The sequence below is a fragment of the Salvelinus sp. IW2-2015 genome, linkage group LG17, assembly GCF_002910315.2.
Source record: "Salvelinus sp. IW2-2015 linkage group LG17, ASM291031v2, whole genome shotgun sequence".
NCBI classification, from domain to species: Eukaryota; Metazoa; Chordata; class Actinopteri; order Salmoniformes; family Salmonidae; genus Salvelinus; species Salvelinus sp. IW2-2015.
This window is the reverse complement of record NC_036857.1, coordinates 27,153,360-27,178,965: the sequence shown is the minus strand read 5'-3', so window position 1 is coordinate 27,178,965 and position 25,606 is coordinate 27,153,360. Positions and strand designations below refer to the sequence as shown.

The 25,606-nt window shown below is 41.2% G+C and overlaps 2 protein-coding genes across 2 annotated transcripts; one reads left to right on the top strand and one right to left on the bottom strand.

Annotated features, from left to right (window-relative positions):
- The first annotated feature begins 189 nt into the window (after positions 1–189).
- LOC111976639 (ganglioside-induced differentiation-associated protein 1-like 1) lies at positions 190–18,821 on the top strand. The gene is made up of 6 exons (XM_024005629.2): positions 190–730; positions 5,702–5,894; positions 10,053–10,226; positions 12,736–12,830; positions 13,890–14,004; positions 15,120–18,821. Exons 1-6 carry the CDS (start codon positions 296–298, stop codon positions 15,461–15,463), a joined length of 1,356 nt encoding a protein of 451 aa, XP_023861397.1. The 5' UTR covers positions 190–295; the 3' UTR covers positions 15,464–18,821.
- On the bottom strand, positions 18,687–21,389 carry LOC111976635 (acyl-coenzyme A diphosphatase FITM2). Its single transcript, XM_024005625.2, has 2 exons — positions 20,894–21,389; positions 18,687–20,255 (listed from the first exon to the last, which is right to left on the bottom strand). Exons 1-2 carry the CDS (start codon positions 21,136–21,138, stop codon positions 19,691–19,693), a joined length of 810 nt encoding a protein of 269 aa, XP_023861393.1. The 5' UTR covers positions 21,139–21,389; the 3' UTR covers positions 18,687–19,690.
- Between the last annotated feature and the right edge of the window lie 4,217 nt (positions 21,390–25,606).

Here is a 25,606-nt window from a genome sequence, read left to right as displayed (position 1 = left end):
TGCAGCTAAATTGCACAATCATTAGTAGGATTGGGGACCCTATACTGTAGCCTGTTAAGACCTACAAATAAAATAAAATGCTTTGAATGCTTTTTAATCCAACTACCAATATTGGCCACCATCCTTTTTAAAACAAAGACCTAGCAATAACAGCTCTCCTACACTCCTTCCTCATAGAGAGCACTTTGACCTTCTCGTAAAATGCACCCTCTCTTCACTGGCGCATGTTTGTGCGCGTGTGATGTAATAGTTTACACAATGATAGAATTGTAAACGTATTCCCATGCTCGAGTAAATGGTTAACGTTGTGTGGATTACGCTATACCATTTTTGCCAACGCAAGCGTTCTAGAAAGATATCTAGAATTCAGTACCGGGCGCTGTCCAAAATTTATGCTGCCGCGTCGCMTCGAATCTATGATGCTCTGTTCGTGGTGCTGAAATCCTTTGCGCTCTTGTTCTCTCTCCTTTTCTCTCTGTCCCTCCCTCCTTCCATCTCTCCTCTCTCCCTCCCTTGGTCCTCTCTCACATTCACAAAACCCTCTGTCATGGCGTCTTCCAACAATGTTACCCCCACCAACTGTAGCTGGTGGCCCATCTCAGCCATGGATGAAGACGGTGAAATAACAGATATGGAGAAAAGCGAAGAGACAGCTATAGAGTCGAAACCTAATTTCTCTAAAGACAAGCTTGTTTTGTATCACTGGACGCAGTCTTTCACCTCTCAAAAGGTAACACACCGACAGCATGAAAATGAAATGGAGGTGTTCCCGCTCTGTCTCTTACATATCATATCTGCTATAGCTCTATATTTTTAATTCAATATATTAGATGTTTTATATATATAATGTTGTAGGCCTACACGCTTGTGTTAAAAATTATTTAATTTMGGCAATATTTCTCATACGAGACGTTATGAAACCTCTGCATCATCAGGTGTGYACATTTTCCTCGACATTGGTTTATACGAGATGGATAGGCTATAACTGTATTGGTGATCAATATCTGTTATATTCCAATGGATTCGGTGATTAGAAGACGGTGTCTAATTCTAACAAGGCATATGCTATGTTGGACAATCTTCGCTTCATTCATGAGAAATCAGGCTACACCTCCTGTGGTCCGACATATACAATCTAAATAATTGATTGAAAGTGAGGTATCTCTGTGAAAAACAAACAAAAGGCAACCTTCCCTGTGCCTTTCTCTCAATGTAGTGCATATGTTGTTCAAAAATCTATTCCTAGGCTTGGCCATTTTTATTCCAATAGTATATAGGGCCCATCGCGAGCCTTTTTGATACAGATACCTTTCTCTACTGAGGGGTATACTACAGGATCAAGAGTTAGCCAGCTAACTAGCCTAAATATTCTTGATATAACTTTTTATATACACTGAGTGTAGAGTAGGAACACCTAATTTATCTGGCATGGACTCTACAAGGTATTGAAAGCGTTCCACAGGGATGCTGGCCCATGTTGATTCCAATGCTTCCCACAGTTGTGTCAAGTTAGCTGGATGTCTTTTGGGTGGTGGACCATTCTTGATACACACAGGAAACTGTTGAGCGTGAAAACCCAGCAGCGTTGCAATTCTTGACTCAAACCAGTGCACCTGGCAACTACTACCATACRGCGTTCAAAGGCACATAAATATTTTGTCTTGCCCATTCACTCWCTGAATGGCACACATACACAATCCATGTCTCAATTGTCTCAATGGTTAAAAATACTTCTTTAACCTGTTTTCTCCCCTTCATCTACACTGATTGAAGTGGYTTTAACAAGTGACATCAATAAGGGATCATAGCTTTCATCTGGATTCACCTGGTCTGTCTATGTCATGGAAAGAGTTCTTAGTGTTTTACAAACTCTGTGTATATTACGCATTTTGAATATAGAGACATAATTATTTAGATTTTCCCAAATGCACATATAGTGAAGGTAGGATCAACATTTAGCATCAATATGACATATAGAAACATCATGCAATGAAGACAACATGTGGGCCAGTGTTGCTATGCACCTGGTTAGACATCCGCTCTACACATCTGTTTGTATTGTGCTCAGCTAGCTTTGCTCCACTCCAAACCATTAGGCTATTGGCTCCAAARCACTCTGGGAGCTACTGCTGATCTGTTCCTGTTGTCACTCAACAGTAACAGTAAACATAATGTAAACGTCATTGTRGAGGGTTCCACTTAGAGAGGTTGCATTCCTTTACGTTAGACAGTGCTACATCTTAATACAGTAGCCTAAAACTGTCATTAAGCAAAGTGTACTTTGTACAACTTGAGGTTGCTGTTAATGATGGTTAGGCGGCATTGGACTTGAGATAATGAACAGGGAATGTTAGGATACCCTGCTTCCTCTGTCCTCTCAGCACCAATATACAGTATGTGGCCAACAAACAGGCAAATGTGTTTTATATTTGAGTATGCCATAAAAAGTACATCCATTTATGTCCTTGCACAATTCACATGATCCATATAGGGATTTTGAMCAAACTAAGGAGGACTAAGACAGATGTCCAAGACTGCAAATATAGCTGAGACAGACAAAAAATTGCTCTGTCATTGCATTAACCTGTACAAACCTGTCTTTCTTGATATCTTTAGAAAATCATCAATGTATGTAAACTATYTCTCATAATGTAGTTCATTTAATCATTGATCCACCTGACATACAGTAAATGATGGATTGTGCACAAGAGAAATGCTATGGCATGAGTTTGATACCTTAAGGTTACAGCATCATTTGAAGCAGTTGAAGAGAAATACTTCACTGTCTGTCAGTCTTAACTGCTGCAGAAGGTTGGAGATTTACACCTTTGTCACTACAGTATACCCCAGAGCCTGTAAGTCTCTACTGCTAGATCTTATACAGTAGTCAACACTCAGATGTCAGTGAGTCCAACTCAGGTGTCAGTGGTTCCCTGGGTCAGATATAGAGATCTTTATCGCTATCTATGGTTCTGGTGGTTCCAACTCAGATGTCAGTGGTTATCAGTGGATCCATGTCAGTGATAGGGCCGATTGCATAGCATATGAACACATCAGTTGAGGGCCCCCTGGAGGTCGGGGCACCGACATGTAGCATATTATGAGCACGTTGGTCGGGGACCCCCTGCATATGACGCTGCTGATTATTATCTATCCTGTTGCCCTACCTACAGTGCATTTGGAAAGTATTCAGAKCCCATGACTCTGCAGCACTCCACTATTCAGTCCTAGACGGATGCCACTCCTCAGTAAAAGGCACAAGACAGCCCGCTTGGAGTTTGCCAAAAGGCACCCGAAGGACTCTCAGATCATGAGAAACAAGATTCTCTAGTCTGATGAAAACAAGATTGAACGCTTTGGCCTGAATGCCAAGCGTCACGTCTGGAGGAAACCTGGCACCATCCCTAAGGTGAAGCATGGTGGTGGCAGGGACTGTGGCAGGGACTGGGAGACTAGTCAGGATAAAGGGAAAGATTAATAGAGCAAAGTACAGAGAGATCCTTGATGAAAACCGTCTCTAGAGCGCTCAGGACCTCAGACTGGGGCGAAGGTTCACCTTCCAACAGGACAACGACCCTAAGCACACAGCCAAGACAGTGCAGAAGTGGCCCAGCAAGAGCCCGGAATTGAACCTGATRGAACATCTCTGGAGAGACTTGAAAATAGCTGTACAGTGACGCTCCCCATCCAACCTGACAGAGCTGCAGAGAAGAATGGGAGAAACTCCCCAAATACAGCTTGTAGCATCATACCCAAGTGACTCAAGGCTGTAATCACTGCCAAAGGTGCTTCAACAGAGTTTTTATTTTATTTAAAAAATAACTGAGCTGCCTTGTTCAGGGGCAGAACGACAGATTTGTACCTTATCAGCTTGGGGATTTGATCTTGCAACCTTTTGGTTACAAGTCCAATGCTCTAACTACTAGGCTACCTGCCGCCCCTCAGAGTACTGAGTAAAGGGTCTGAATACTTACTGTATGTAAATGTGATATTTAAGTTTTTTATTTTCAATACATTTGCAAAAATGTCTAAAAACCTGTTTTTGCTTGGTCATTATGGGGTATTGTGTGTAGATTTTTTAAAATSCATTTTAGAATAAGGCTGTAACGTAACCAAATGTGGAAAAAGTCAAGGGGTCTGAATACTTTCCGATGCACTGTATATATATACACATATCTACGGTACTGGTACTCTGTGTATATAGCCAAGTTATTGTTACTRATTGTGTATTTATTCCTTGTGTTATTATTTTTCTATGATTTCAATGTTTTCTCTCTCTGCATTGTTGGTAAGGGCCCGAAAGTGAGCATTTCACTGTTAGTTTACACCTGTTGATTACGAAGCATGTGACAAATAAAATGTGATTTGAGCACATGAGTTGAGGGGCCATCTGGAGGTTGGGGAATTTAGGAATTTAGCTTTAAAACTGCAAAAAAAACTTTTATGCCACATGTCAAAATGTGTAGAATTGCAGGAAATTAGCTTTAAATGAGCACATTTTTCTCTCAGCCTCATGGCAAGTGTGTAGAATTGCAGGAAGTTAGCTGTGCTAGTATGGCCCTGGTCAGTGAGTTTATGATGAGGAGTTAATGTTAAGGTGCAATTAATAGTCTGGTTAGAAGAGTTAGTTTGGTACATTTGCTGCAACCAAATGATTGAGGAATATTTGTCATATTTGAATCGTTGTTCTGTTTGAGTATATACCCTAATAATTCTCTACAGTCATCTACTTCAGCTACTGTTTAAGTTTCATGCTGTTACATAGGTAATCAGTGATGGGAATTGTTGCAGTAAYTTGAGCAAGCTACAAGGTCTTCCTGTTCTGTCTCACGCACTAGACTTCCTCCCTCTGTGCACAATAGCCTTGGGACAAGGTTATCCTGTACTAGACAGYGGTTGTAATAATTCCTAGGCTTGAACTTTTTAATAATTTGATGCACTCACACTTTGTGATGTTTTGTTATAATTTGTCAATCCATGYCCCCCTCAACCTCCACAGTGTAATTCATATTCTTTCTACAATATCCGTCTATGGAGCTTGGCATGGCTTTTAATAGACACTGTAAATGGATACTGTCTGCCTAACAGAAGCCCTTTTAGTTCGTATTGAGCACAACAAAACATAATTATTTTGCTTGGGATTATGAACACAAAAGATAAAGGGGCCTACATCTGGCAGTGATGCATGAACGGTACTTTTTCCTAAGGACTTCTAACATCCTGTTTCATGCCTGTCTGTACTTGTGTAGAGCAGGCTTCTCTGCTCTGGGGCGTGCAGTTGGTTAGAAAGAAACAGATAATTGTTTTCTTTTAAAATTGTTCTTCAACAAAACATTGTACAAGTAGCAACAATAAGCTGAATTGCGAATGCAACTTACAATTTCTATTTTTAATGTTAACCCTTGTAGACCTGAAGGGATTTCCCTCTTGGATTCACTTCACTAGCACATATTTGTAATAAGATTGTAATAACAAGGACCATCAAGAGTACTGATTGTACAAAGCCACAAAAAAACTGAATTGAGCTAAGAGATGAAGATGTAACTTGTGTCTCTGAAGATGAAATGTAGATGTAACGTGTGCCTTTTGCTATGATACAAAGATGTAACTTGTGTTTCAGGAAGATGAAATGCAGATGTAACTTGTGCCTTTTGCTATGAGACGAAGATATAACTTGAGTGTTTCTCTGTGTTTCCTCCAGGTGCGTCTGGTGATCAATGAGAAGGGTCTGCTGTGTGAAGAGAGGGACGTAAGTCTCCCTATAGCCGAGCACAAGGAGCCCTGGTTCATGAGGCTCAACCTGGGGGAGGAGGTGGCCGTCTTCATCCACGGAGACACCATCGTCTCAGACTACAACCAGATTATAGAGTACCTAGAGGCTCATTTTGGGGGAGGTATTGCCTTTCAGACTACTTGATCTTTTTCCATTATGTTAGTGAATGCAGTGGGATGTGAGTGACTGCAAATGCTCTCTGTAAGGTTACTTTAGGGTCTCTTTTCATCCATGATGTTACAGTAGTGACTGCATAGCAAACAGTATACAACCAGGTCATAGCGATGGCCTACCTAGAGACTAACTTGGGGATGTACTGCTTTTCAGGGSTACTCATGTCTTTATTAGTGACTATAAACAGTATTTACCAGGTTATTGAATACTTACAGACTGAATTGTGAACAGTTGTGAACAGAGATACATCTAATTGGCCAATCTTATGGTTCACTGCAGCTCAAGGATCAATGATCGTCCATGACATGAAGTTAGTGACTGGCTGGCGGCTGCATAGCAAAGAGTATAGACGTTTTGAGGTTTCTATTAAGGCTTAAGGTTGCTATTTTAATGTTTGTAAACCGTGTTAAGCTATTTTTCATCAGGGAAGTGTAATTCAATCCAGATACTAACTGTATTCTGTGCACCATGTTTTTCTCAATATATCGCGTGTCCTATCATGGTCCTATGGGTCATTTGCGGTGGTGGTTGTGGGTCGTTATGTAATGTCCCGAGAGAATGGCTCCAGTAAGGCCTGCAGGGATACAGAATTTACCATGGCCAATGGATGAAGGACTTCCTCTTACTTCAGATCGAGATACTTCATACTCACCCATCCATGACAGAGAGGCTTGATGCTATAGAAGCCAACTATACTGATTTCAGATTTCAGTTGCAACAGATGTGCTCCAATGATTTCTCTCATGTCATTAACGTCCATTTGTTACTTTCAAGCTCTTATTTTATTTTAAACAGATGTAGCTATTTTTTTAATGACATTTTGATTATTTTCAGTTTATATTAATGTTCAATATGGCTGTTGAGTAGCAGATTTGTGTTCAGCAGGGACCAGTGTAGCAAAGCATTTAGCATAGTATATGTCAGAGTAGTTTATCTGCCTGCTTCACTTTGTTGGAAAACRTTTTAGCCCTACTGAACACGACCCAGACCTCATGCTTATTTTAAAGAGGATGTGTCATTCAGCTGCTTGATTTACAGATATTGTCTCCAATTCTGTGTACTTTCTAATGCACCCGGCCAAAGGGGACTGGAGTTGGCCTAGGAAGTGTAGATGAAGCAGCAGAGAAAATCCTGTCATAGTAAAGGACAGGAAATCCAGTGCCAAGTCAACTCAAGTTAGCCTATAGGTGAAATCCAACCTCTAGCAAGGTGAAATCCACTGCCATATCACTTACTATTTTATGGTAGCTAAGCACTAGCCTGACTCCTCACACTACGTTCTTACGCTGTTCTGTCATTCACTACAGACTTTAGTGTGAATCTGCCATCATTGAAAGTCGTTTGAGTGACGTCGTTTATGGTGAAAACAAAGTCATCAGTAATTGGATCGCCTCTAACCAATCACAGTATTAAAGCCAATTATGTACTTCGAAAACACAGCTTCAACCACGTGTTCTGGCTCTGGCCCAACCCATTCGTTTTCTGGGACCAATCAGACGCCATGAATGTGTTCGCATTCGGTGAAGGGTTGGGGAGAAATGCCGCATTCAAAACAACTGGGAACTCTCCAACTTCCAATTTCACTGCGTTCAAGACAACTGCCAACTCTGAAAAAAACTAGCTCAGACCGGGATTTATTTTTTTGAACAGTCATCCAACTCAGAATTCCAAGTCGGAAACTCTGTAGTCTTTCTATAGTTCCGACTTTCCGACTTGAAGATAACTGATGTCATGATTTGACCTTTTTTTCAGAGTTCCCAATTGTCTTGAAAGCACCATATGGTCATATCCAGACTCCTTGCGGAGAAAAAAAAAGGTTTGTGGGCGTGGCATTTTAGCAGAGCAAGGTGTCTGGGTAGCCAGGCAAGCTGAACCTTAATCTCTCTTTATGCTCTCCTTATGCTTTCTCTGGGAGGATCTTGTTTTGGTATTTTGTCAGCAGTATCCCATTTGCTTGCCATGTATCAGAGTGAGATGTGACTGGGCAGTAAAACATAGTGAGTTCAGTGGGTTCTCTCCAGTGCGACATTTTATTGTGCACCATCATCATGTTGGCACGAGGTGCAGCAGTGCTGTGGCTGTGTCCAAGCCAAGGCCATGCCCCTGTTTGTGTTCTGTCTGAGGATGGGTGGGGGTTGTTTTAACAAGGAGCCTGCTCTGATATTCACAACCCTTTACTGCTTAGTGCTGCAGCAGAGCGCACCAGCAGCAGACCTCCAGAGCCAAGCCACGTACGGCCACAGCCATGCCCAAGTCGACCTGTTGGGCCTGGACTGATTAGTCAGCAGTCTGCCGGGTGCAGCTCCAGGCCTCCGGCTCCACCTTAAAGACACACGACCAGATTAACAGCACAAACTGGAATATCCCCGGGCACGTCCCCACTCCCCGTCATCAGTCACAGCTTTCTGGTCAGCCCTCAGCAGCTCATAGCCTACCTAAACTAGCTAGTATCTTAATCTAAAGTAAAAACACATAGCTATTTGTTGATCTTGCGGAACGTTTTCTTCTGGTTCTGCATATTGGCCTATGTTTCCCATTGTCAGAAACAGGGTTGTAGTTGAGCTTACTCCATTCACTGTAAAATCCCCCTTACACACCATTGTTAGGCTTTGTAAGTGGACTATTGCACATAAAGTAAAGGCTGAAGTTGGTATACAGTGTTATCTATTTATGTTACAGGCCTATATGTTAGAATGCTATATGGTCCTATGTGTTACAATGCATTCGGAGAGTATTCAGACCCCTTGACCTTTCCCACATTTTGTTACGTTACAGCCTTATTTTATTAAAATAGAGTCTTCTTGGGTATGATGCTACAAGCTTGGCACACCTGTATTTGGGGAGTTTCTCCCATTTTTCTCCTCAGCTCTTCTCAAGCTCTGTCAGGTTGGATGGGGAGCGTCACTGCACAGCTATTTTCAGGTCTCTCCAGAGATGATCGATATGGTTCTGGCCCTGGCTGGGCCACTCAAGGACATTCAGAGACTTGTCCCGAAAGCCACACCTGCGTTGTCTTGGCTGTGTGCTTAGAGTCGTTGTCCTGTTGGAAGGTGAACCTTCACACCAGTCTGAGGTCCTGAGCGCTCTGGAGCAGGTTTTAATCAAGGATCTCTCTGTACTTTGCTCCGTTCATCTTTCCCTCGATCCTGACTAGTCTCCCAGTCCCTGCCACAGTCCCTGCCACTGAAAAACATCCGAAACAGCATAATGCTGCAACCACCATGCTTCACCGTAGGGATGGTGCCAGGTTTCTTCCATCTTGGTTTCATCAGACCYGAGAATCTTGTTTCTCATGGTCTGAGACTCCAAGCGGGCTGTCATGTGCCTTTTACTGAGGAGTGGCTTCCGTCTGGCAACTCTACCATAAAGGCCTGATTGGTGGAGTACTGCAGAGATGGTTGTCCTTCTGGAAGATTCTCCCGTCTCCACAGAGGAACTCTGGAGCTCTGTCAGAGTGAGCATCGGATTCTTGGTCACCTCCCTGACCAAGAACCTTCTCCCCCAATTGCTCAGTTTGGCAGGGAGGCCAGCTCTAGGAAGAGTCTTGGTGGTTCCAAACTTCTTAATTTAAGAATGATGGAGGCCACTGTGTTCTTGGGGACCTTCAATGCTGCAGAAATGTTTTGGTACCCTTCCCCAGATCTGTGCATTGACACAATCCTGTCTCAGAGCTCTACGGACAATTCCTTTGTCCTCATGGCTTGGGTTTTGCTGCTCTGACACGCACTGTCAACTGTGGGACCTTATATAGACAGGTGTGTCCCTTTCCAAATCATGTCCAATCAATTGAATTTACCACAGGTGGACTCCAATCAAGTTGTAGAAACATCTCAAGGATGATCAATGGAAACAGGATGTACTTGAGCTCAATTTCAAGTCTCATAGCAAAGGGTCTGAATACTTGTGTAAAAAAATACATTTGCAAAAATGTCATTATGGGGTATTGTGTGTAGATTGATGAGGGGGAAATATTTTTAAATCAATTTTAGAATAAGGTTGTAATGTAACAAAATGTGGAAAAAGTTAAGGGGTCTCAATACTTTCCGAATGCACTGTATGTTTGGCTGTAAATACCTCTGTCTGTGTGTACCTGGTTTCTTTTTAGAAACGGTGGCCCAGCTAATTCCCGATGCTGGCTCTCCACTCCACGAGCGTGTGCAGCAGTACCGTGAGCTGCTGGACGGCCTGCCCATGGATGCTTACACACACGGCTGTATCCTGCACCCAGAGCTCACCACCGACTCCATGATCCCAAAGTATGCCACAGCTGAAATACGTAGTAAGTCAAGTCAAGTTCAGTGTAACCATTTACAATTAATTGTAAAATATTCACATACAGTTGAAGTCGGGAGTTTACATACACCCTAGCCAAATACATTTGAACTCTGTTTTTCACAAATCCTGACATTTAATCCTGGAAAAATTCCCTGTCTTAGGTCAGTTAGGATCACCACTTTATTTTAAGAATGTGAAATGTCAGAATAATAATAGAGAGAATGATTTATTTGAGCTTTTATTTCTTTCATCACATTCCCAGTGGGTCAGAACTTTACATACACTCAATTAGTATTTGGTAGCATTGCCTTTAAATTGTTTAACTTGGGTCAAACATTTCGGGTAGCCTTCCACAAGCTTCCAAAAATAAGTTGGGTGAATTTTGTCCCATTCCTCCTGACAAGAGCTGTTGTAACTGAGTCAGGTTTGTAGGCCTCCTTGCTGGCACACACTTTTTCAAGTCTGCCCACACATTTTCAATAGGATTGAGGTCAGGGCTTTGTGATGGCCACTCCAATACCTTGACTTTGTTGTCCTTAAGCCATTTTGCCACAACTTTGGAAGTATGCTTGGGGTCATTGTCCATTTGGAAGACCCATTTGCGACCAAGCTTTAACTCCTGACTGATGTCTTGAGATGTTGCTTCAATATATCCACATAATTTTCCATCCTCATGATGCCATCTATTTTGTGAAGTGCACCAGTCCCTCCTGCAGCAAAGCACCCCCACAACATGATGCTGCCACCCCCGTGCTTCACGATTGGGATGGTGTTCTTCAGCTTGCAAGCCMCCCCCTTTTTCCTCCAAACATAACAATGGCCAAACAGCTGTATTTTTGTTTCATCAGACCAGAAGACATTTCTCCAAAAAGTACGATCTTTGTCCCCATGTGCAGTTGCAAACCGTAGTCTGGCTTTTTTATGGCTGTTTTGGAGCAGTGGCTTCTTCCTTGCTGAGTGGCTTTTCAGGTTATGTCGATATAGGACTCGTTTTACTGTGGATATAGATACTTTTGTACGTGTTTCCTCCAGCATCTTCACAAGGTCCTTTACTGTTGTTCTGGTATTGATTTGCACTTTTCGCACCAAAGTACGTTCATCTCTAGGAGACAGAACGCGTCTCCTTCCTGAGCGGTATGACGGCTGCGTGGTCCAATGGTGTTTATACTTGCGTACTATTGTTTGTACAGATGAGCGTGGTACCTTCAGGCATTTGGAAATTGCTCCCAAGGATGAACCAGACAAAAAAATTCTGAGATCATGGCTGATTTCTTTTGATTTTCTCATGATGTCAAGCAAAGAGGCACTGAGTTTGAAGGTAGGCCTTGAAATACATCCACAGGTACACCTCCAATTGACTCAAATTATGTCAATTAGCCTATCAGAAGCTTCTAAAGCCATGACATCATTTTCTGGAATTTCCCAAGCTGTTTAAAGGCACAGTCAACTTAGTGTATGTAAACTTCTGACCCACTGGAATTGTGATACAGTGAATTATAAATGTAATAATCTGTCTGTTAACAATTTTTGGAAAAATGACATGTGTCATGCACAAAGTAGATGTCCTAACCGACTTGCCAAAACTATAGTTTGTTAACAAGAAATGTGTGGAGTGGTTGAAAAAATGAGTTTTAATGACTCCAACCGAAGTGTATGTAAACGTCTGACTTCAACTGTAGTATGAACTAAATTATTTTGAGATTTTTATTAGTAGACATCAAAAATGCATACATGTAAGTCACGTGCACATTGTAATAATATCATATTGAATATAAACAGAGTTCGTGATCCTCAATATCCCAAAACAAAATGAAAACTGATATAATAATCCATTACCATTCAGCTTTCTCACAACATTTTTATGTTAACAGGTTGTCATCAACCAAAGTACGCTGTCCAATTTCACCTTGTTTATAGTTAAAATCCATCAAATTGAATTGAAGCAATGTCATTCATTCTCTGTATGCGATATTAGGTAATTGAGTCTGCACTCAGTACATTAACCCTTACTTCATGGACGTGTTGTGTAAATCAAGAAAAAGGCTAGTCCAGCCAAAAGCCTGCAGTGGAATAAATTAACGAGGAAACCCCATGCCCTGTGTTGATGTCTGTTAAATAAACTTGATGCTTTATTTGTTGTTTAAGGCGGTACACCAATGTTTATATTTAATCAGAGTCATTCATGTGTTTTATGAACAACATGTTATTGATTTATATCTCACACTTTATAACTGAAATGGGTTGTCCTTGGGAAATGCAGATTTAATGGGATCTCTGCGTATTTGTAAGTTGTGTATTTCTAACGAATTATACTCTTGTCAACTAGGAACGTATACACTTGATCATTTGCTGTTATTGAACATCAACTCTCTGCCTTTGGTACTGTTTTAGACCGCCAGTTGTGGTGACAGAAGGGTTTATCAGAGGTATTTACTCCAATAGTCACTGACTATTGTCTCTTATCTCACTATTTCATCCAGGAGTCAGTGATGTCTCTGTCTCTCTGTCCTTAGGACACTTGACCAACGCTGCGTCTGAGCTGATGAAGCTGGACCATGAGGAGCCCACTCTGACAGAGCCYTACCTCTCCAAGCAGAAAAAACTKATGGTAAGACTGGCAGCATGGCACCACCAGACCACAGGAGAAGCCTTAAAAGAGAGAAACATTACAGATGATTGTCACAGTACAAACAATTGACCTTTCCGTTCGCTCTAAATACCGTGTGTGTGTGTGTATCTGTGTTTAAGAGGCATATAACAATTTCTTTAAATGAGCATGGCCTTACAAGATTGTTAAGATGAGGTGATGCTGTTCTTACTCAAATGAACTGGTCACATTGACAACTGTAAGCAATATGAGCTGTTGGGTACATTTTTACTACACAGAGCATCTCCAACGTGGTTGTTTTTGACAATGTTTCAGTGTGATGTAGGATAGATATTGTGCAATTACCCCAAGTGATTGTGCCAGGTTCTGTGTTAGTTCTTTGTTGACCCATAATATATCAACATGAATAGCTGCTACTGCCAGGGCCAACCTGCTGGCTAAAGCAAATGGTTTCCCTTTAACGGCTTGGCTCTGCCTATCTTTAGTCAGTACCTATATGAAAATATGTTCATTTACCACTGTTAGTTACACTGTTACAAATAGGTTTATTTTCCTCTGTTATTGTATTCCATGGGGACACAGATATGATTAGTTACTTGCTTGTGCCAGACAATGACATAGCACATGATAACTGGTAGGTCTTCTGTTGAGACCAGTGTCTCGGCAGATGTTGTCCATGTATGTTTCATGTGATCTTCCAAGAGGTATTGGCCCGTGAGAGGCTATCCATGGTGTGAGACTGAATATAGGCATAGAGATGGAGATGGGTTTCACATACACTACACTATATATACAAAAGTATGTGGACACCCTTTCAAAAGAGTGGATTTGGCTATTTATGCCACACCCGTTGCTGACAGGTGTATCAAATGGAGCAAATTTCGGCRCTGCTAGAACTGCCCTGGTCAACGGTAAGTGCTGTTATTGTGAYGTGGAAACGTCTAGGAGCAACAACAGCTCAGCCGCAAAGTAGTAGGCCACACAAGCTCACAGAATGGAACCGCCGAGAGCTGAAGCGCATATACTGTATGTGATATGGGATTACTCTTGTGCTCACAGGCAAAAATATTGGACCACGACAATGTCAGCTACCTGAAGAAGATCCTTGGCGAGTTGGCGATGGTACTAGATCAGGTGGAGGCCGAGCTAGAAAAGAGGAAAATCGAGTATAAAGGTAAGGGGAGATTATTGTCCCCCTCAATGAAATCGGGGAGGGGACTGTGGACCTGCCTCTGTCCATATGATTGTCAGACGCAATATCTCAGACAGCACTGGCCTGATTTTGACAAAACTTGGGTGAATGATGTGTCTTGTCATAGAGATCCGGTATTTACAAAATTACACTGATTGGCCCAAGGCGGAAGATATAGTAATTAACTGAAATTTGTTAGTCACACGGGGTGGGGCCCATTTGTGGGGGACGACATGTTTACTGTTGCCATGTTATTTATGTTTTGCCCTTCAGTTCAGACATTACCAAATATATTCTATTTTATCTTCCTAGCCTGGTCCCAGATTTGTTCTATCTTGCCAACTGCAAATACAGTGGCAAGAAAAAGTATGTGAACTCTTTGAAAATACCTGGATTTCTGCATAAATTGGTCATAACATTTGATCTGATCTTCATCTAGGTCACAACAATAGACAAACACAGTCTGCTTAAACTAATAACACACAAACAATTATACATTTTCATGTCTTTATTGAACACACCGTGTAAACATTCACAGTGCAGGGTGGAAAAAGTATGTGAACCCTTGGATTTAATAACTGGTTGACCCTCCTTTGGCAGCAATAACCTCAACCAAACGTTTTCTGTAGTTGCGGATCAGACCTGCACAACGGTCAGGAGGAATTTTGGACCATTCCTCTTTACAAAACTATTTCATTTCAGCAATATTCTTTGTATGTCGGGTGTGAACTGCTCTCTTGAGGTCATGCCACAGCATCTCAATCAGGTTGAGGTCAGGACTCTGACTGGGCCACTCCAGAAGGTGTATTTTCTTCGGAGTGTTTTACGTATCGTAGTCTCGTCAACAGAGATGTTAGCATGTTCCAGAGATTTCTTTAAGTCTTTAGCTGGCACAACCTCACACTATGTTTGTCTATTGTTGTGACTTAGATGAGGATCAGATCAAATTTGAAGACCAATTCATGCAGAAATCCACATACTTTTTCTTGCCACTGTACTATGGTCATATAAGAGTTGACAAGACAGCACACATATCTGGGACAAGGCTACTTCATACCACTCTGCTACAGTATCATGTTTTCTTTTCCCTTTGGCAGGTCAAAAGTGTGAGTTGTGGCTATGTGGACCTGAATTTACACTAGCTGATGTCTGCCTGGGAGCCTTGTTGCACAGGCTTAAGTTCTTGGGACTCTCAAAGAAATACTGGGAGGACGGCAGCCGACCCAACCTCCAGTCATTTTTCGAGCGGGTGCAAAAACGCTACGCTTTCCGCAAGGTTTTGGGCGACATCCACACAACCCTACTGTCAGCAGTTCTACCTAACGCATTCCGAATGGTAAAAAAGAAGCCACCATCTTTTTTCGGGGCCTCTTTCCTCATGGGTTCTCTGGGAGGGATGGGATACTTTGCCTATTGGTTTTTAAAAAAGAAATATGTGTAGTGAACGCCCCCACCTCCTTGTGTTAAATGTCTGTGTATTTGTGTGATGTTTAAACTTTTCTGTAATGTTTTACGACAGCAGGAAAATATGAATCTATATAGAGAACACTATTACTTACCTGGGTGAACAAAGAATATACAAACATTCCATACACAAAGGAATTCTTAACAGCAAATTTTTCTGGTATTCAATGCCTTCATCTATTTAATTTCTGCTCTATCGGTCAACATGTTACTTTCTCATTAGCTCATTTTGGAGACATGCTTTAGGTTCAGTTATATTGAATTATCATTATGGTCATATTCCCTACACATGAGAGAGCCAGACAGAATGTTTTGACATTGCATCACCATACCCAAAGTGGGGCTCATCCACACCCTGCATGTACTAGAGTTTTATTAAAGGGATATTTCTGGATTTTGACAATGAGGTCCTTTATCTACTTCCCAAAAGTCAGATGAACTTGTGGATACCATTTTTATGTCAACGTGTCCAGTATAAAGGAAGCTTGAGGTAGTTTCGCGAGCCAATGCTAATTAGCGTTAGCACAATGACTGGGAGCTAACAGATACCATTAGACTTCCAGTCATTGCGCTAACGCAAGTAAGCAATTGCGCTCATGCTAGTTAGCAACTTCATTCAAACTGCACGCAGCGACATAAAAATGGTATCAACGAGTTCTTCTGACTCTGGGGAGATGATAAAGGGCCTTATTGGTAACATCCAGAAATATCCCCTTTAATACAATTTTCCATCATTGTTTTGGCGTTCACCTATTGCCCTTCACTCCTCTGTTGGCCTGGGGTTTCCGTTATTAAAACCCAGTCAATTGACATGATGAACACTGATACTGCACTTCTGATACTTCCTGTGCTGCCAAAAACTGCCAGATGAGACGTTAGGATAGCAAGACTTCCAGTCGGTCCCAATTAGCTCGCTATCCCTTGGCCATAACTCTTGTTTGCAGATCTGTGAGCTCCACAACTACACTGCTTATACCTACCCAGACCCTTCAGATATGCAAACATTGGGCCAGAGGGAATGGTTCGGGAGTGATTTGGGATCGGCTGAACCAACCAAATACAGACACTACCTTTAGAGCACCATGAAAACATATGCGCTCCATCCATTCATTCATTAATAAAAGGTGATTCTCATTTCTCACACCACAGCTTTGAACTGAGCATAAACTGATCCTTGAAAGTCAGTGGTATGATGGAGAAATACTAAAAGGGTAAATTGAGCCCTCTGCAATATTGAGCGGGGAATCAGTCAGTGGCCTTTAACAGTGCCCCTATAGAGTGATTATGAAATTCTACGTTCAGTTAAATACTCACCTGAATAGCTGATATTTTTTGGATTCCAGGAGTTTTAGTTCAGCTAACTAACCTTTTTGTTTATTTTGTTATATGACTGGTATAACTAGGCATTTAACCTAAACTTCTACAACCTAAACCTCTTATAAGAAACCCCTCTGGAGTCTGACTGAACTATACAATGTTCCCCTCCATTCAGGAGTGCTAGCATGTACACAGACGAATGTGGAACGTTAGCAGGGTTTGCATTGTATGGTTACAATGATTTATTTATATTTAAATGAGGTCTGGGTAAAAAAGAAACAGGACAAGATGCAATACAGGAAGCTCCAGTTCTGTTTTTCCACAGAGCCAGAATCTCTTTCTCAAGTCTTTCCTCACGTCCTCTCCCTCSCTCGAGGAGGGACAGGAGAACATTAAACGAGAAGAGCAGAGGAATCTTGGATCTTCAGCTCTATTTCAATTGCTTAAACATCCGTCCACTCCTTGTCAAGGCATGGGAGACAACTGAGAAATATACTTTTTCTTTTCAAGGTGTTTTGAGGAAGAGGAAAGACGTGAGATTCATTCACTTTGAGTGAACAGAGTAACTGTGTAGATGGTTGTTAACAGACTGCATGGCTGATTACTACTGAGATGGGGCGTTGGAAGAGGATTCTGAACCGAAGACAATGACCAATGTTTCATTAGCAATGTGTCAGCTGTGTGGGATATCTATGTCCTAAATTGCAACCTGTTCCCTATGTAGTGCACTCATGTTGACAAGGGCCCATATGGCTCTGGTCAAAAGTAGTGCACTAGGTAAGGAATAGGGTGCAATTTTTGGATTCGGCCCTACCTAATGGTTTCACTTGTATTACTTCTCCTTGTCAAGACACACTTGGGGCCGGTTTCCTAGACACAGATAAAGCCTAGTCCTGAACTAAAAAGCATACTCAATGGAGAATCTTCATTGAAATAACTGTTTAGTTCAGGACTAGGTTTAGGCTTAATCTTTGTCTGGGAAACCAGACCTACAAGTTTGTCTGAAAACCGGAAGTTGAGAAGTTACAGTTCATCACCTTTTTTGTTTGTTGGTGACAAAAAAAAATATTCGGTGCAGAAGAACTGTAAAAACAAAATGATTCACAATATGTTGAGCTTTGGAGATCTATATAATGGAAAGAACATTTGACTCCAGCAGTCACCTGTATAAGAACAATAACATAAAATGGCACAGGTTTGAATATCTTAAGTTGAAGCTGTTTTTAAAGTTGGAAGTAAGCAAGGTAACACATTTGACAGTTTGCCTAGTACTCAACTAATACATACATTGTCTTTCATTATTAGCCATACGGTAGTTTAACACAAGTGTCTACAATCCACTTCATTTTGTTTTTTCTTCTTGCACTATTGTGGCTCCTCCTGGGACTTTCACTGATACATAAACTGTAACACTGTCTGGGTGAAATGTCAGAGACCAATTGAGAAATCACCTTTCCATAACCAGCCGTTCATTGTCAAGGCTTGCATATGTTTCATTATAACAAGCACCATTGTCACCGATAATGATCTGCTTCTTACAACTGAAAAATGAATCCCTGCAAATAAGGTCTGTAATTCATATGGCTCACAGAACTCTCGAGACAATGAATTCATCAAGTTGAGTACTCGTAGTCATTAATTGTGGGCATATTACACAATAGTATCTCTTATTTTTATAAACATGCATTTATTTAGAGTGCAATGTGTTTGTTCATAAGCCTTAATTTATTCAGTTGCCATCAACAAAAAATGTATTATGAAATTGAAAAATAGAAACTGGAGAATATAAACTGTTATTTCAACARTTATAATTGAATGTAATGTATTTTCTCTATTCTTTTATACTCTTTTTTTCTCACATACAAACAAAACAGACAATATCCTCATTGTTAAAGAAGTTTATTTGAGTGCACAGTCATGCAATCTACTTAAAATACAATTAATTTCACAATAACTGTACATCATACTCAATATTCCATGTCCCTAGGTAGTGCTGAGAATAAACAGATGCACCTACAGCTAGTAGTAGCATTGATATGATTAGAATCCTTTGGTTCTGGAAAGAATTGTGTGTTGTCCTTAATGATMTGTAAAACAAAATTAAATAGTTAGGCTACAATTTTGGCTGACTGTATTTCGGCCTTATGAATAAAGCAATGCTGATTGCTGCTGGACATTTGAGACATCTGGCAATCTGTACAACTAGCTCCAGAACTGATCTAATTTTTATTTGAGGGTTGTGTGTTACAATAAAAACTGTACGCAAACCACAATACCTTGAAAATACCTTACAGATAAGCCTTACAGTATCTCGTTGTAAATGTAGTGAACACTACATTTGCCATTGATAAACAAATTAATTAGGCTACTCTATACATTTCTCTACAATAAATATTTGCACACAAATAAAACATTTTAAGCCAAAAACGTAAAACAAAAAATTACACCGTGACCACCAGAGTGGGGTGAATTATTATAATAATTTTTTTCAGGTTTGGGTGAATTCCTTATTCAATTCAGGAAGTAATGGTATGGACCTCAACCCTGGAGAAGACTAGCTAGCTGATAAGCCTAGGCCTGGACCTAGACGTCAACGCCATGCACTGCAATGATCTCGGATTACTTCAGAGTCATTTTAAGAACACCAGCTGCCTACGGCCACATAGGGAGTCGGGACTGCATGCAAACCAACCCCGGACCCCTGTCCAAATTGACCTTTCTGAAGGAAAGACAACTTTAAATAGCAACAACGGTCAACACTGACCCTCAGAAGAATGTCAATGTTTTTAAATGTAATGTTTTGACGGTGCCAAACGTTGCAGAGCCACACAGCAGTGCGAGAGTAGGATGTTTAGCCTAGTACTAAGTAGTGATGATTTTAAGCAAGTCAACTCTGCTTTGTGGGTTTAAGTGGAAGACCAGGCGATAAGGGCTTTGGATACCATACCCGATATGTGACAAACCATGCCAGAATTCCAAAAACAGTCCCGAGACCGTTCTGCCAGAAATTATGAAAATACACAGAGGTACACATAAACATCCATATCCAGATGAATACTATTCCATTAAGGGACACATATAACAGATCAAGGACAATGTTCCGATTCCTCTCCATGGTAGCCATAGGTGCCATTTCTTCAGCAATGATGAGTGCAGAGTACGAGAGAATGAACGAGTGTCCTGAGATGTCATAGCCGTCCCATTGACCCCCAGCACTCCTGCATCTCCACTTTGTGGTGAATTCTTTATGAGGGACTTGATCCCTGTGGCATGTACCTGTGGCATCTTCAATGTAGAAGAAGGTCTCGGTGAAGGTGTACCAAATGGCTGTGGCCACCACCAATGAGCTCATTCGCCGGAGGGCAAAGGTCAAGCTGTCGTTGTAGTGTATGAGGAAGATGAATGGGGTCAACAGCAGTAAAGTCCAGCCCCAGGACACTTTGACAAAATACCTGAAAGAGATATAGGAAGTGGTCATGTAAGATGCAGCACAGACCGTTGATAATCAGACTACACAGGTAAACTTGCTTGCTGACAAGTGTTTAGCCGTATGTTTTTTCGGCCATTACATTCGCCCACATTTGGCTTCGTGTAAACTCCAATGTGGTGTTGTAARGTTTAGAAACGTCAATAATCATTGCTTTCTAAACCTGTGTTGATATGCCCCTTATTATTCATATAATCCAGAAATAATATTTCAAATAAAAAAGCCAGTTACTGTTAAGCGTAGGCATCGGGACTATTAACAAAATTCCCCATGTCAGTAGATACTATCGTCAATAGGCGCTAAAGTATTTAACGTTAGTGTTTATGAATTTGGTAAGCGGTTGTTGCTAGCTAACTTCTATGTTGCTCCTCCTTGTATTTTAACGTTAAATAAATACGAAAGAAGAACTGGGGATATAAGTTAGCTAGCTAACTTGCCTGTTTAACTGAATAACACTGACGTTTGGCCCTAGTCGTTGCTGTGCTCGCAAGGGTTTGCCACTTCGCAAGCTAACGTTACCTAGCTAGCGAACTTTCTACTAGCTAAATCAAGTTGTCATTGTGGATAGTTTGCTAACCGGTAACGTTAGCTGACTCTACTTACATATTGAGAACATTTCTGCTGTTGCTAAAATATGTCTCCGGGACGAGCTGTGTCGACTTGACAAGGGATCCCACCATTGAAAGACCCAAGAAAATCCACGGCAATTTAAGACGGACAAATGGTATCCTCCAAAGTGCCACAAACTTGTTCACGATGATATCCACGTCTGCCATGTTACCACTTGGAACGAGAATGGCTGATGGCGGTCCAATGAATGAGGGGATTGGTATAGTACACCGTGACATCAGCCCTCTCTACACAATGAACTCTATGAGCGTTGCGTTTCAGCATTTCAGACATTTGTCCAAAAATATACATTGATTTGAATGAGTAGATCATTTGATTAATATCTTGGCAATTGGCAAGCAACGACATTAAATACGCTTAATTGTTTTCACTATGGTACATGTGACGTTTAATGACTAATGGAGAATGGTGGGAGGGGGAACAAGTTACTTTTTGTAATTTTTCATAAATCGCATGTTCAGAGAACGGTTTCAAAGTTACGAAGACAAGGGCAAAAGCTTCTTCTTCTATGAGGTTTAACCGCAGTTGGCATCCAATTTGTTGCATTACCGCCACCTACTGGGCTGCAGTATAACTCCCTTATACTTTGCTTGAAAAATAAAAATGTACTAAATAAATACCCTTCTAACACTACACTCACTAATCTCAAAATTATATAAAATACAAATAACACCACCCTCAAATCAAATCAAATGTTATTGGTCACATAAACATGGTTAGCAGATGTTCATGCGAGTGTAGCAAAATGCTTGTGCTTCTAGTTCCAACAATGCAGTAATATCAAACAAGTAATGTAACAGATTCACAACAACTACCTTATACACACAAATGTAAAGGATGAATAAGAATATGTACATATACATATATGGATGAGTGATGGCTGTGCAGCATAGGCAAGATGCTGTAGATGATATAGAACAGTATATACATATTAGATGAGTAATGTAGGATATGTAAATATTTTTAAAGTGGCGTTATTTAAGGTGACTAGTGATATCTTTATTAAGTCCATTTATTAAAGTGGCAAGTGATTTGAGTCTGTATGTTGACAGCAGCCTCTCTATGTTAGTGATGGCTGTTTAACAGTCTGATGGCCTTGAGATAGAAGCTGTTTTTCAGTCTCTTGGTCACAGCTTTGATGCACCTGTACTGACCTCGCCTTCTGGATGATTGCGGGGTGAACAGGCAGTGGCTTGGGTGGTTGTTGTCCTTGATGATCTTTTTGGCCTTCCTGTGACATCGGGTAATGTAGGTGTCCTGGAGAGCAGGTAGCTTGCCAACTGTGATGCATTCTGCAGACCGCACTATCCTCTGGAGAGCCTTGCGGTTGTGGGCGGAGCAGTTGCCGTACCAGGCGGTGATARAGCCCGACAGWATGCTCTCGATTGTGCATCTGTAAAAGTTTGTGAGTATTTTCGGTGACAAGCCAAATTTCTTCAGCCTCCTGAAGTGCCTTCTTCACCACACTGTCTGTGGGGGTGGACCATTTCAGTTTGTCCATGATGTGTACGCCGAGGAACTTAAAACTTTTCACCTTCTCCACTACTGTTCCYTCGATGTGGATGCKCCCCATCCATCAYCTCCCTCTGCTGTTTCCTGAAGTCCACGATCATCTCCTTTGTTTTGTTGAAGTTGAGTGTGAGGTTATTTTCCTGACACCATACTCCGAGGGCCCTCACCTCCTCCCTGTAGGCCATCTCGTCGTTGTTGGTAATCAAGCCTACCACTSMWSTGTCGTCTGCAAACTTGATGATTGAGTTGGAAGCGTGCATGGCCACGTAGTCATGGGTGAACAGGGAGTACAGGAGAGGGCTGAGAACGCACCCCGCTGAGGATCAGCGGGGTGGAGATGTTGTTTCCTACCTTCACCACCTGGGAGCAGTCCATCAGAAAGTCCAGGACCCAGTTGCACAGGGCGGGGTCYAGACCCAGGGTCTCGAGCTTAATGACCAGTTTGGAGGGTACTATGGTATTAAATGCTGAGCTGTAGTCAATGAACAGCATTCTTACATAGGTATTCCTCTTGTCCAGATGGGATAGGGCGGTGTGCAGTGTGATGGCGATTGCATCGTCAGTGGACCTATTGGGGCGGTAAGCAAATTGGAGTGGGTCTAGTGTGTCAGGTAGGGTGGAGGTGATATGCTCCTTGACTAGTCTCTCAAGGCATTGGGCACACACGCTCGTACAGGATAACTTATATATCCTAACTTCACTTTGTCGGGCAAAGACTCATCTTCAAAACTCTATAGAACAGATAATAATTATTTCCCCACTATCGCCTCCCTGTCTGCGTCGCAATCAAACGACGAGCATCAAATACACCTGGAATCTTTCCCCTCAGCTGGTCAACTTTTATATTTTGGTCAACTTTTATATTTACTGCTACCCCAGTTATGACTTTTTTCATTGGTGCCCTTTTCTTGGGAGCGAAACAATTCACTTTTCTTGCTCCCATTTGTTTTATTCCGAGCGCATTCTCCCTCTGACCAACAGAAACACAAACAATTATCAATAGACCACTTCTGGTTACCCTCACCAATTCCACATTACCCAACTCTTTTTTCACCCACCGTGAAACCACAAATGGATCAGCCAAAGGGCAGTAGTCCACTTCTTCCATAAACTTCACTCCTACTGTCATAGACTCCGATAACTTCACCACACCTACCACCTCTGATACTTCACCCTCATTCACTTCCATTTCTCCTCCCGTCTTCAGCTCCCTCTGCTTACACTTTCTACCATTCGTCTTTAACAAACCATCTTCCTTTTCCCCACCATTTTTATCCGACTCAAACTCACCCTCTTCTTCCCTCTTTCTCTTAGACCTCCTCTCCCTCTTTTTCCCTCCATTCCTCCTTCGTTTTCCAAGTATACGTCTCCTTATGATAATACTGCACTACTCCTGACAACCACCTTGTTCTTGCTTTCTCTAGGGACTCCATTTCCGCCGAGGGGTCCACCCTCTCTAATCTATCAGGGAAAAAGCTAATCACCCCTGAGCTCATTATGGCTTCTGTGGTTTTATCGACCATCATTTACAGAGCATCCCATGGCCTCTAGGTGGCAGTCTAAGCATGAGGGATATTCAGTTTGGAACAGTTAGAAATAATATCAATGTATTTCTCTGAGTAGTCACCATTTCCAATTCATTGATATTGGTTTAACAATAGAAGCAGTTCACACACCCATATGATGGAACAATCAATGCTGTACATCTTTCATTTCATGAATCTGCTGATATCAATCAAATATATTTATCAATCAATCAAATGTATTTATAAAGCCCTTTTTACATCAGTCGATGTCATAAAGTGCTATACAGAAACCCAGCCTAAAACCACAAACAGCAAGCAATGCTGAAGTAGAAGCAGTTATGGAAGTAGCAGCACGTTTATCAATTAATCAAAACAGTGACATGTCAAATATATATACAGATAAAAATAGCATGCAGGTAAAAGACAAGTGGATTTTATAGGCTAGAGCACAAACATCAAACGTTATTTATACAAATAACACATTCAAGTGTAACAGAACAGGAGCTCTGGGAGCAAGTCAAGTAGTGCAAGGTTCAAATGATTGCAATTTCCCAATATATTGCATCCAACTTGAGGCGAGCAAATTAAACATTTTTTTGACACCAATTTAACATTCGTCCTTGTGTATCTGTAAAATAGGCAATAACATCACGCAGATTAWTTAAATGTTTTTCCCGCGCTACAGATGGCTATATCGGGCTGCTAATACAGGACTAATACAGGCCCAGTGCACTATTTTTGTGAGATTTCTTTTCTTCAAAAATATATACAGTACCAGTTAAAAGTTTGAACACACCTACTCAGTCAAGGGTTTTTCTTAATTTTTAACAATTTTCTACATTGTAGAATAACAATGAAGACATCAAAACTATGAAATAACACATATGGAATCATGTAGTAACCAAAAAAGTGTTAAACAAACCAAAATATATTTTAGATTTGAGATTCTTCAAAGTAGCCACCCTTTGGCTTGAATACAGCTTTGCACACTCTTGTCATTCTCTTGGTGCCCAACACATATTCTGTAAGGTCCCTCAGTCGAGCAGTGAATTTTAAACACAGATTCAACCACAAAGACGAGAGAGGTTTTCCAATGCATCGCAAACAGCACCTACAGTGCCTTCAGAAAGTATTCCCACCGCTTTACTTTCCCCCATTTTGTTTACAAAGTGAGATTAAAATGGATTTAATTGTAATTGTTCTGTCAATGATCTACTCAAAATACTCTTTAATGTCAAAGTGGAAGAATATTAACATTTGTAAAAAAATATATAATTCTTCTTATAAGATAAATATTTGACCCCCTGAGTCAATACAGAATCACTTTTGACAGTGATTACAGCTAGAGCTTTGCACACCTGGATTGTAAAATAWTTGCACATTACTCTTTCAAGTTCTTTCAAGTTGGTTGTTGATCATTGCTAAACAGCCATTTTCAAGTCTTTTTTCCCACATTTTCCAAATTTTCCACATATTTTCAAGCCCTTTTAAATCAAAACTGTAACTAGGACACTCAGGAATATTCAATGTCATCTTGGTATGCAATTCCAGGGTATATTTGGCCATGTGTTTTAGGTTATTGTCCTGCTGAAAGGTGATTTGTCTCCCAGTGTCTGTTGGAAAGGAGACAACCAGATTTTCCTCTAGG